Source organism: Rhagoletis zephyria, unplaced genomic scaffold (genome assembly GCF_001687245.7).
Source record: "Rhagoletis zephyria isolate East Lansing unplaced genomic scaffold, Rhagoletis_zephyria_1.1 Rzeph_scaffold_09252, whole genome shotgun sequence".
In the NCBI taxonomy this organism is placed as follows: Eukaryota; Metazoa; Arthropoda; class Insecta; order Diptera; family Tephritidae; genus Rhagoletis; species Rhagoletis zephyria.
This window is the reverse complement of record NW_016166331.1, coordinates 12,551-24,646: the sequence shown is the minus strand read 5'-3', so window position 1 is coordinate 24,646 and position 12,096 is coordinate 12,551. Positions and strand designations below refer to the sequence as shown.

The window sequence follows — 12,096 nt, the reverse complement described above, 5'->3', positions numbered from 1 at the left end:
AAGTCGATAAAGTTATTAGCTCGAGTGGCCTCATCGGCGACATTGTCCTCGGTAGGTAGCCATCTCCAATTTGCGGTAGTAGTTGCGGCTAATATCTCGGCGATCCGATGCTGCACAAATGGCTTATAGCGCCGATGTTCGCTGCGAAGCCACTGGATTACCGTTTTGGAGTCACTCCAAATGATGCAGTCATCAATGTCCAAGGAGTGTTCCTCCCGGACGCAGCTCATTAAACGCGTACCCAGCACGGCTGCCTGAAGCTCCAATCGAGGCACCGTCAAAGACTTCATCGGCGCGCATTTGGTTTTTGCGGAGATAAATGCGACTTCCACCTCACCGACGGCATTGGTTGACCTCCAGTAGGCCACCGCAGCAAAGGCATCCTCGCTAGCGTCGACGAAGACATGGAGCTGCAGAGCTTTAGGTTTGCCGTTTAGAAAATAGTACCGAGGAACGACATATTCGGCGACCGTTGAAAGTTGCTTACGCCAGCATTCCCATGCGGCGTTTACGTTGTTTGGCAATGGTTCGTCCCACCGGATGTCATGCTTCCACACCTCCCGCATGAGTATCTTAGCACTCACTACAAAATTGCTCAGAAATCCCAGCGGGTCGAAGATGGACATGACCACGCTGAGGAGTTCTCGCTTTGTCGGACGGCGCATTCCGTTCAATACGCTGGATTCTACGTTGTTGAACTTCAGTTTAAATCCAAAGGTGTCGGTCGATGCCTGCCAAAACAAACCGAGAACTCTGTCCACCAGTACTCCTTCCTTCTTGGCTATTTGACGGGTAGCTCCGTCGCCACCAAGGGCTTCTGTCACTCTTGACGAGTTCGACGCGAAATTGCAAAGATCGAAACCGGCCATCTTGTGTATTGCTCGAACTTGTTTCGTGATGTCAGCTGCTTCTTCTTCTGTGTCGAAGCTATCGACATAGTCATCGACATAATGGTAGTCCAGTATCGATTTCACGGCTCGGACAGCACCACTGACTTTTTTGCGATACTCTAACGCGTTGATCTTCTTCACATAGTTGGCGGCGCAAGGCGAACATGCTGCTCCAAAGGTCATTACGCGCATCTCATACACTTCGGGCTGTCTGGTGGTATCACCATTGCGCCAAAGAAATCGTTGCGCACGTCTATCGTCACGTTGAACCAGCACCTGGTGGAACATCTCTTTGATGTCACCACACACGCCTATTGCTCCTTCACGAAAGTGAAATAGTATAGCAGGCAAAGGCCGATATTCCTGTGGACCCTTCATGAGCTGTGAATTGAGGGACACACCGTCCACCTCAGCAGCCGCGTCGAACACCATACGTAACTTGCCTGGCTTGTTGGGATTGCTGACGGCGAAGTGAGGCAAGTACCATGTCCTATCGTTAGTTAAAGCGGCTTCTTCTGGCGACAGCTTTCTTGCGTAGTTCTTCGCGACGTAGGAATTCATGATGCGCTTATATTCAGCGGCAAAGTTTGTATCGCGCCTCATTTTTGCTTCAATACCCGCTAATCTCCTCAAGGCCATAGCATAGCTCGCAGGTAGCTGTATGTCGGGACGCTTCCAGAGCAGACCAGTCTGATATCTTCCTTCAACACGGCACGTAGTGGACCTCAAGATTTCGCGAGCACGGATATCAGCTTCACTCTCGATGGCAGGCGCAGCTCGAACCCCAAAGCTTTCCGTCTCGAAATATTCGGCAACCGCATTGTGTAGCGACTGCTCAGTGTGGCAGTTAACGAATAAACATGATGGCAATGTCGGATAAGAGTTGGTTGTTGGTCCAAACACAACCCATCCCAACTCAGTATTCGCGGCAAACGGCCCACACTTGTTTAGCTGCATTGTGGTTGACGGCAAACCAAGGTGGCAGTGGTCGAGTCCGATTAACAGCTTTGGCTTGACTTGCGCGTATGGCTGAACTGCCAGCTTATTTAAATGTTTTTCATGGCAACGCAAATCGGCTTTACTCAGGCTCTGAGAAGGTAGCTGCAGGTTTGAAACACCATAAACCCTTCGTAGTTTATGTCTCTTTTGCATATTGGCACCACTCACTAGTAAGTCTACCACCACGGCTGGCTCTTGGGTGGCACGTCCTCCGAACCACTGTAGGTTTAAGCGTTCAGTCCGGCCACGTAACCCGAGCTCTTCAATTAGTGCGTTGTCAAGCATTGTTATTGACGAACCTTCATCAAAAAGGGCGTACGTCTCAACGCGCTTCTGGTTCCCATACAGCACGACCGGCAGAATCCGAAATAACAACTTGCTATCGGCAACGTTTGCACTGCAACTAAGGACTGCTACACCCGTATCGCCTTGCGACTGAATACGCGACGCTGGCTGCGTCTGCGTGCTAATCGTTTTACGTGGATCGGCAATGGAAACACGTCTGTTGCGATCTCGAGGCGGCAATGACTGGTTTGATGACCCGTCGATAGTTTTTTCAATTTCGTGCAACAATTTATGATGAAACCGTTTGCACCCGTCGGTGGCACATGGTTTGCGCCTTTGGCAATTGCGCGACCCATGTCCAGCGTTGAGACATGAGAAACAGAGATGGCATCGCTTCACTTCTTCCCACCTCTTCGGCACTGTAAGTTGGCTGAACTGGCTACAGTCGGCTGGCTTATGTTGGCCCTGACAAATAGGGCAAGTTGGATGGCGTTGTGATTCGGCAGCGTGCAGCACAACCCGGCGCTTCGAGTCTCTCGCTGTTTCCCCGTCGTAAACCGTGCAGATGACATTGGCAAGTTTAGTAAGCCAATCGCTGAAATGCTGAACCGTTGCATAAGGCTGCAAAGACGATGCAAAAACTGCCCATTCGATACGCTTGCTCATGGGTAACTTTCCAACGAGCTCATCAAGAAGCGTTGGATTCGCTAAATGCTGCTCTCCGCCACACGCAGAACGTAAAAATGCACAAATGTTGGCAATCTTCGTCGCAAATGGTATCAACTTTACCACTGAGCTTTCCGATATCGGAGCAATTTCTCGAACATGGGCTAGCTGGCTTGGAATTAATTGTTCCGGGCGACCGTATCGGAACCTAAGTTGCTCGATGATATTGCCCACATTGTTCGGGTGGATAAGCAGCGATTTAATAGCCTCTCGGGCCTCACCCCTTAAGCTCTTCTGCAGGCGTAAGTTGTTTTCAAAACAGCTGTACCCATAGACAGCGGTTGACTCGGTGTAAGCAGTAAAAAATATCGGCCAGTCCTCCGGCTTCCCACTAAACTCCGGCAAATCTTGCAATTTTCTTGGCTGAGTTGAAAACTGCGCAGGTACGGAGCCTACGTTAGCAGGAATTGGCACCGTTGACGAAAGACTGTTAAGAAACGCGTTGTTACAGCTGAACCATTTGTTGAAGATGTGTAAATGGGCGGCGAGACACGAGTGGCGGTATACATCGGGCAACGTGTAGCGTTATGAGGTGGCAACAGCGGCTGCACAGCATCTACATTGGTAGCAGCACTCGTTACGATCGGCGATTGCGGGTGAAGAAGCTGGAACTGTGTCATTGGCAGGCTCGATGACGGCAAGGCAGATTCGTTGGCGGAACTGTCGCTGGGTGCACTGGATATGCTTTGCGCATCTGCGCGTTGGGCTTCGTTTGCTAACTCGTGTTCTCTTATTTTCTGTTGGGCAACCTTCAGACTGCGTTCAAGCGTGGCGATGCGTTTCTGCATAGCCTTAAACATCGCTTCCTGGCGGGCGGCAGATGAGGCACGAGTACTAACTCCCTCGGCTTCGGGAGTGTTTGGCAAATCAATGATGTCGGCAGCAGTGCCGGAATCCGATACTAACTTCGGCGGGTCGGCCACTGAGGCAGATGTAGTGGCTTTAGAAACTGGTGAACGCATAGTCATATCATGGACGTCGGCACGAAGACTTACGCATGCAATGCGGCTAATTGCAAGATTAAACAAAGCGGCAGGTTCTTTATGAACGGCAAATAAAAATATGAAATGTATGCGAGTTGCAAATAAACTCCTTAATTCAGTGTATAAAATACGGCTAAATTATTCGCCTGGCTGGCAAATGCGAAATTCGACTTTTCAGTCCCACATACAAATAATTCCAATAAGAATAGTTACAGTTCTTGTTCGTTTGCGGCGGCAAGTGCAAAAATGTACGTATGTGTATAGGCGATGACTGAGGAACGTCGAGAACTTTCCATAAACGGCAATCAGTCAGTGAAATAAATTATGTATTTCACTGCGAAATAAAGAAATTGTCGTCAACCCGCTTGCGAATTTAACGCAAGTAACGTTGTCACAAAAGGCGCATACACAATAATAGTCCAATGACGTACTACTTGGTTTATTTCTGTTCGATGTAAAGACTTGTTACAAAGATATAATTGAAAATACTTTAGGAGTTACTTACCGCAGTGTGTCCTTCACTCGATCCCTTTGGTTGACGACTGACTTTGAGGTTGACTTGCGCCAGCAGATCAACCAAATTATGGCAGCGGTAATCGAGTGAACGACACATTGCGGTATGTATGTACACAAAAAACCTAACATTAATTTGTACATACATATTTACAAGGCACAACTCCGCGACAAACAACTCCAATGCTTTGCCTACATGCATGTACATATGCATACGAACAGAAAAACAAAACGAAAAAGGCAATACTGCATCGACCGTACCTATTCCGCGGACATGTACATATGTACATACGTGCATGCAAAGAGTTAGCGGCAAATTAAATACATGGGATACATAGGGCACTAGTAACACATATGTGTACATATGTATCTCTAAATAATGAGAGTAACATATGTATGTATGAAAGGTATTTGAAAATAAATGAGAACATCGAAATGGAATACATTAAAAATAAAATACAAAAATGAAGTACATGAAATTGAAATGCATGAAATTGAAATTATGTCAAAGGCAGGAGTTCCCAACACATCTTTTAACATTTAGCCCATCATATACGCCACACTGATCCCACCCGATGTGAATCTTCTCCCGTTTTAGCACTTCCAAGTATTTCTCACGTTCAATTTCGATGATTGCGCTAAAGGTGCACACCGAGCTATTATTTCTTCTTTGTTTAAAAACGTTCACACATTTTATAAAAACATTTTTCATGAATTCGTTTTATGATTTTATTTTAGCAATTATTTCAACATCATTGTATTCCTCGCTCATATTGGTGGCTCTAATTTTTGGGTTAATAATTTTAGATTCTCTGATTTCGTAAACTTGAGAATCTAATCTATTTTGTAGGGTTGTTTTAATTTTTTCCTTTTCTGAATTGTCGTCTGCCCTAATAAGAACTGACCCGTTGGATTTATGTATCACCTTATTAATTTTCATGTCAGTGGCATCTATCTTGTTTAGGTCTTTTTTTGTTACGCCAACACTTTGTTTTGATTTTGGCTTAACAATAATAGGCGGGACACTTTTTAAAGCATTAGCATACGATGTTATGCTGTTACCATTGTTTGTGTTTTGTTCACCAACTTTTTTCACTTCTTTAATTATCTCCTCTCTTTGCTTAGACAAACCTACAGCTGATTTCTCTAAGAAATCTTTATTAAAAATGCACAAGTTTTCCACCCTCTTAATTAAATCATCTTTCTCCTTATTTGCTTTTTTTAAAGTCTCCATTACCCTCTTAATTTCTTTCTCATTGTTAGCTACTAATTCCTTGATTTCCCTATTATGATTGTTTATTAGGCTTTCGAATTCCGTTTTCTGCTCGCATATATTTATTTTGTTGCTTTCCGCTATTGATATCATTTGTTTGATCGCATAATCAACATTCGATATGTATGTAACACAGTCATCACACATGAATCTCAAGTAGGGGCAATTTACTAAACCTTGCAAACAGTAGTCATCTATAGATGCACACGCTTTGGTTTTGTGATAGACTCTACCACACACACCCGCACAGTGCAATCCAGTTTTATCTCTTATGCCTTTTCGGCACTTGTGACACTCTTCGATTATTCACTCAGCCACCGCGCTTATGTTTACCGTTTTGTTTATTTTGTGCAAAAGAAGGTGGAATTAGAAAAATTATTATTTAGAGTTCAACTCTTGAATTCAATCTTTTTCACTTTGTAACATTGGATAAAATAATTTCATTTAGTTAAGTTTCGGAGTCGGTAATGCAACCCTGCTCCTACTAGTTTAAGTGAATTATTGTAATGCAACCCTGTAAAGAAAATGAATAAAGAGAAAAGGAGGAAGATGGCGGTCACTTCCTTTTGGGCGAGAAAAGAGAACACACGCATTAAATAACTTAAAATTCAATCCGCGGTAATCCGCTAGCTAAATACGAGGTAAATTGGAAATTTACAGCTCAGGTGTTGGGTTATTACCCCGATCATCGAATTTCATTAATAATTTCCAACAATCACGAAAAATGGCCAACCCACGCGAGGATATAACCAAGGCCTTACAAAAAGCTGGTGTGGCGTTCACACCCTCAGCCACGACGCAACAGCTACGTAATTTTCTGCTAAACGTGGTGGGTGATAATAGGAACACCACTACCTTTGCCGATACCACTGATGCCGAATTTACTGCCTCAACCAACACTGCCGGCACCATTGCCGACATTGCCGTCACCGCTGCCACCACCGCAGACATCGCCGTCACTGCTGCCACCAAAGCTGCCGTCAGTACTACTAATGCTGTCGTCACCACCGCTTATACCGCCGCCACCAACGCTTCCATCACTACCGCCGCCGCCGCCACCGCTGATTCCGCCGCCACCCCCACCGCTGATACTGCCTATTCCACTGCCTATACCGCCGTCTCTATCGCCAATAACACTGCCGCTCTGGTATCTGAGAATGTCACCGAAATAGCCAGGTTAGTACTCACTGAACTAGACGCAGAAGTGACGCCCCTTAAAAAGCGCTTGGAAATACTTACGCTTCGCAGACAGATAGAAGAACTGGAGCGCCCTCCCAATAGTAGACGACAAGGTCGCCTGGAATTCGGCGATATTGTGCACGCTCTGCCTAAATTTAATGGCGACGACGTAGCCTACCACGTTCGCCATTTTCTGCGAGATTTTGAGGAAATAATGGAGTCCTCAGGGGCTGACGACAATTTTCGCTTGCTTGCCCTGCGCCGGTCCCTAACAGGCACAGCGAGAGTATTTTTATCGACCACGGCCGCCCTAAATTACCAGGCGCTAAAAGCAGCGCTATCAAGCGAATTCGACGTGGGAATCACAAGGCAAGAAGTGTACAAAATGCTGTCGCAGCGACGCTGGAAGAGGAAAGAGGAGATGCTCCACTGCTACACGCTAACCATGCAGGCCATTGCGAAGCGCGCCAATATCGCCGATACGGAGCTGATAGACTTCATAATAGACGGCATCGGGAACACTACCCCGCATGCCCACATCCTGATGACGGCACGAAGCGTAGAGAAATTAAAAACCCTTATAAACCGGTACCAACACAAATATTCCGTGACCAGGGCGGTGCAGCCATCTAACCAGCGGCAGACAACGGCGCCGAAACAAACGGACGATTTGAAGCTGATGTGTTTCAACTGCTCCCGGAACGGGCATATGGTTGATAGAGGCCCCAGTTATAAAGGCATCGGTGGAAGCAAAATTAAAATACTTTATAAAATGAAATGTACTATTGAATTCTTGAACAAAAAAACGAAATTGAATTAAATGTTATTAAAGACAAAAGCATAAATTTGCCAGTTATTTTGGGACGTGATTTCCCCAATAAGTTTAACATTTGTCTGACTAGCGCAACAGATAGGCCCACTAAGGAAAAATTGCTCGAAATAATAAATGTTACCGACCATAGTTTGTATAAGTCTGAGAAGTTTGTAACTGATCCCAACGCACACTCGGCCGTCATGAAATTAGACGAATTAAAATACGCTAAAGATCAAGACGTAACGGTACGCGACGTTACCATTGATTGCCATAATAAGCCTGACGACGTACCTGCCGTCGTTGACGTGCCTGCCGCAGCTGATGTACCTGCTGCCACTGACATACCTACTGCCGTTGACGTAGCTGCCGCCGCTGACGTACCTGAGATATTTTGCATTGACGTTCCCCACGGTGGAAACGACATAGACTTAGGCACTAGACTGACCGGTAATCAAAGAAATGACTTGGAACGACTTATCGTTAACACATATCTTAAACCGGAAGTGACACCCGAACCATTTAAATACGAAATGAAGATACACTTGACGACTGGCGTACCTTTCCATTGCGCGCCCCGACGACTTTCGTACGCTGAGAGAAACCAAGTACAAACCCTAGCGATTCACCTTATGCGTCAGCCATAGTGCTGGTTAAGAAGAACGGAAAGGTCCGAATGTGTGTAGATTACCGAGCATTAAACAAATTGACTGTTAGGGATAATTACCCGCTAATCGATGACTGCATAGAATATCTGGAAAATAAACGTTTCTTTTCCGTATTAGATTTAAAAAGCGGTTTTCACCAGGTTCAGATGGCACCTGAATCAATTCCCCTTACCTCCTTTGTGACCCCTAACGGTCAATATGAATATTTGAAGATGCCGTTCGGGCTGAAGAACGCTCCCGCTGTATTTCAGCGTTTCATCAACAACATCTTCCGGGACATGATCGATAGCAGAAAGGTCATCATTTACATGGATGATATCATTATTGCGACCGAAAATTTTGATGAACACAAAGATCTGCTAAAATTAGTATTAGAGCGACTTACCTTTAGGGCTTTGGAACTTAACTTAGATAAATGCAGGTTTGGGTATGATGAAATCAACTATTTAGGATATGTGGTATCACACTCAGGTATATTACCCAATGATTCCCACATTAAGAGCATTCAAAATTTCCCGATTCCAACGAATGCAAAACAACTACAATCCTGCCTTGGCATGTTCTCATATTTCCGCAGATTTGTACCGTCCTTTTCGCAAATCGCAAAACCATTACAAAACTTGCTTAAAAGAAACGCACCATTTGACTTTGACGAGAAGTGCCTTGATGCATTCACTGAACTTAAGTCCCGCCTAGTTAAAAGCCCAGTGCTGGCTATATTCAATCCACTTCGGGAGACTGAACTCCACTGTGACGCTAGTAGTGTAGGTTTCGGTGCAGTATTGCTGCAACGCCAAGATGATAATAAGTTCCACCCGGTCTCATACTTCTCTAAAACTGCCTCAAGTGCCGTGTCGAAATATCATAGTTTTGAACTGGAGGCATTGCCCATCATATATGCACTTAGGAGGTTTAGGACATATCTAAAAGGCATACGCTTCACCATAATAACCGACTGTAACTCATTGACGATGACACTCGAAAGAAAACAACTGAACCCCCGGATAGCTAGGTGGGCTCTTGAGCTCGAAAATTATAATTATAAAATAAAACATAGAAAAGGGGCTTCAATGGGTCATGTTGATGCCCTCAGTAGGAGGCAGATAGCGCTAATCGTAAACACGGATGACGTGGAATTCCAAGTACAGGTTGCCCAAGAGCGGGATAAAAACATTGACTCCTTACGATGCCGATTAGAAAATGAAGACGATAACGACTATAGCTTGGTAGACGGATTGATATACAAGAAGAAGAATGACGGTAAGATAGCTCTGTATGTGCCCAACGAAATGGAGCACAACGTGATACAAGTAATTCACGAGAAGCTGGGTCACCTTTCAGTGGAGAAGACCCTTAGTAAGCTGAAGCTATATTACTGGTTTCCAAACATGCGACCAAAAGTAGAAAAGTACGTTAGGAATTGCCTGAAGTGCATAATGTACGCCACTCCGCCTCATGCAAAAGAAAGGACCCTTCACGTTATCCCTAAAACCCCTTTGCCGTTCGACACTATCCACGTAGATCACTTCGGACCACTGCCGTCAATTAGGTCAAAGCGTAAGCATATTTTAGTTGTTGTTGACGCATTCACTAAATATGTCAAGCTCTATCCAACTAACTCAACTAGTACTCGAGAAGTCACGGCGGCCCTCGACAAGTATTTTAGCTATTATAGCAGGCCGAGACGAATCATCAGTGATAGGGGCACTTGTTTCACTTCTCTCGAGTTTAGTTCATTTTTATTGAGACGAAATATAGGGCATGTGAAGGTTGCTGTGGCCTCTCCACAGGCCAATGGACAGGNTTTATTGAGACGAAATATAGGGCATGTGAATGTTGCCGTGGCCTCTCCATAGGCCAATGGACAGGTGGAGAGAGTGAATAGGNGGATAGCGCTAATTGTAAACACGGATGACGTGGAATTCCAAGTACAGGTTGCCCAAGAGCGGGATAAAAACATTGACTCCTTACGATGCCGATTAGAAAATGAAGACGATAAAGACTATAGCTTGGTAGACGGATTGATATACAAGAAGAAGAATGACGGTAAGATAGCTCTGTATGTGCCCAACGAAATGGAGCACAACGTGATACAAGTAATTCACGAGAAGCTGGGTCACCTTTCAGTGGAGAAGACCCTTAGTAAGCTGAAGCTATATTACTGGTTTCCAAACATGCGACCAAAAGTAGAAANATGACGGTAAGATAGCTCTGTATGTGCCCAACGAAATGGAGCACAACGTGATACAAGTAATTCACGAGAAGATGGGTCACCTATCAGTGGAGAAGACCCTTAGTAAGCTGAAGCTATATTACTGGTTTCCAAACATGCGACCAAAAGTAGAAAAGTACGTTAGGAATTGCCTGAAGTGCATAATGTACGCCACTCCGCCTCATGCAAAAGAAAGGACCCTTCACGTTATCCCTAAAACCCCTTTGCCGTTTGACACTATCCACGTAGATCACTTTGGACCACTGCCGTCAATTAGGTCAAAGCGTAAGCATATTTTAGTTGTTGTTGACGCATTCACTAAATATGTCAAGCTCTATCCAACCAACTCAACTAGTACTCGAGAAGTCACGGCGGCCCTCGACAAGTATTTTAGCTATTATAGCAGGCCGAGACGAATCATCAGTGATAGGGGCACTTGTTTCACTTCTCTCGAGTTTAGTTCATTTTTATTGAGACGAAATATAGGGCATGTGAATGTTGCCGTGGCCTCTCCATAGGCCAATGGACAGGTGGAGAGAGTGAATAGGATACTAAAATCCATGTTGGGGAAGTTGACGGACCATATTAACCATGATGACTGGGTTAGGAAATTACTTGAAGTCGAATACGCTATTAATAATCCGGTGCACAGTACTTGCCGTGACACCCCGAGCCGAGTCCTGTTTGGCGTTGAGCAGCGAGGGTTGATAATTGACGAATTTACGGAATACTTCCAGGAGAAACTATGCCCGGACGAAGGACGAGACTTGGACCGCATACGTAAGGACGCATCTGACTCAATCGTTGCTAGACAAGAGTACGATTCCGCGCGAAGCGCGAAGAGTAGCCGCCAAAGTAAGGCATATGACCTAGGAGACTTTGTAGTCGTGAGAAATGTCGACACTACTACAGGAAGTAACAAAAAATTCGTGCCTCAATACAAGGGGCCATACGTAGTGCATAAGGTTCTAGGAAACGACAGATACGTCGTCCGCGACATAAATAATTGCCAGCTTACGCAACTTCCCTATGACGGTGTGATCGAGGCCCATCGAATGAGAACGTGGCGGCAGCAACCGGAAGTGTGCATTGAGGATACAGATCAGGGCCCTTACTCTGTAATGCGATGCGAATGAGATTTGCTTCGCATTCGCAAAAATACGAAATTCGCGCAGAAATTTTCGAATTACGCATTTCATTTATCCCTTTCGCATCACATTTTTCCCCTTCGCATTCGTAGCTCTGTTTTTTGAATGTAGCTGTCAAATGGCCGTGACATTCGCATTTTTCTTGCTACAATTCAAAGGCAAACGAAACAAATAAAAATGTAAGTTAAAAGAATTATTCAAACTGAAATTGCATATATTTACATTATTTAAAAAAAATATGTACATAGGGAAAATACTAAAGGTAAGCAGACGAATCAAAAGCAATTTGAAATATTAGTGGATTTCATGGAAATCCACCCGGATTTGTCTAAGGGGCTATTGAAGACGCCGGATGCTAAAACCGTTTCCACAAACCTTTGGAAGAAATTGGCTTGCGACCTAAATGCAG

At 44.9% G+C, this 12,096-nt stretch overlaps 2 protein-coding genes across 2 annotated transcripts; one reads left to right on the top strand and one right to left on the bottom strand.

The window, feature by feature from the left end:
- Positions 1–161: 161 nt before the first annotated feature.
- Positions 162–3,868, bottom strand: LOC108375640 (uncharacterized; the record flags this gene model as incomplete). Its single annotated transcript, XM_017631783.1, has 2 exons — positions 3,408–3,868; positions 162–3,327 (listed from the first exon to the last, which is right to left on the bottom strand). Coding segments are annotated over exons 1-2 (3,627 nt in total), but the record flags the coding sequence as incomplete, so codon positions are not given.
- A 6,264-nt stretch (positions 3,869–10,132) lies between these two features.
- LOC108375641 (uncharacterized) lies at positions 10,133–11,738 on the top strand. The gene is made up of 2 exons (XM_017631784.1): positions 10,133–10,195; positions 11,070–11,738. The coding sequence occupies exon 2, from the start codon at positions 11,100–11,102 to the stop codon at positions 11,673–11,675; it is 576 nt and encodes a 191-aa protein (XP_017487273.1). The 5' UTR covers positions 10,133–10,195; positions 11,070–11,099; the 3' UTR covers positions 11,676–11,738.
- The last annotated feature ends 358 nt before the right edge of the window (positions 11,739–12,096 follow it).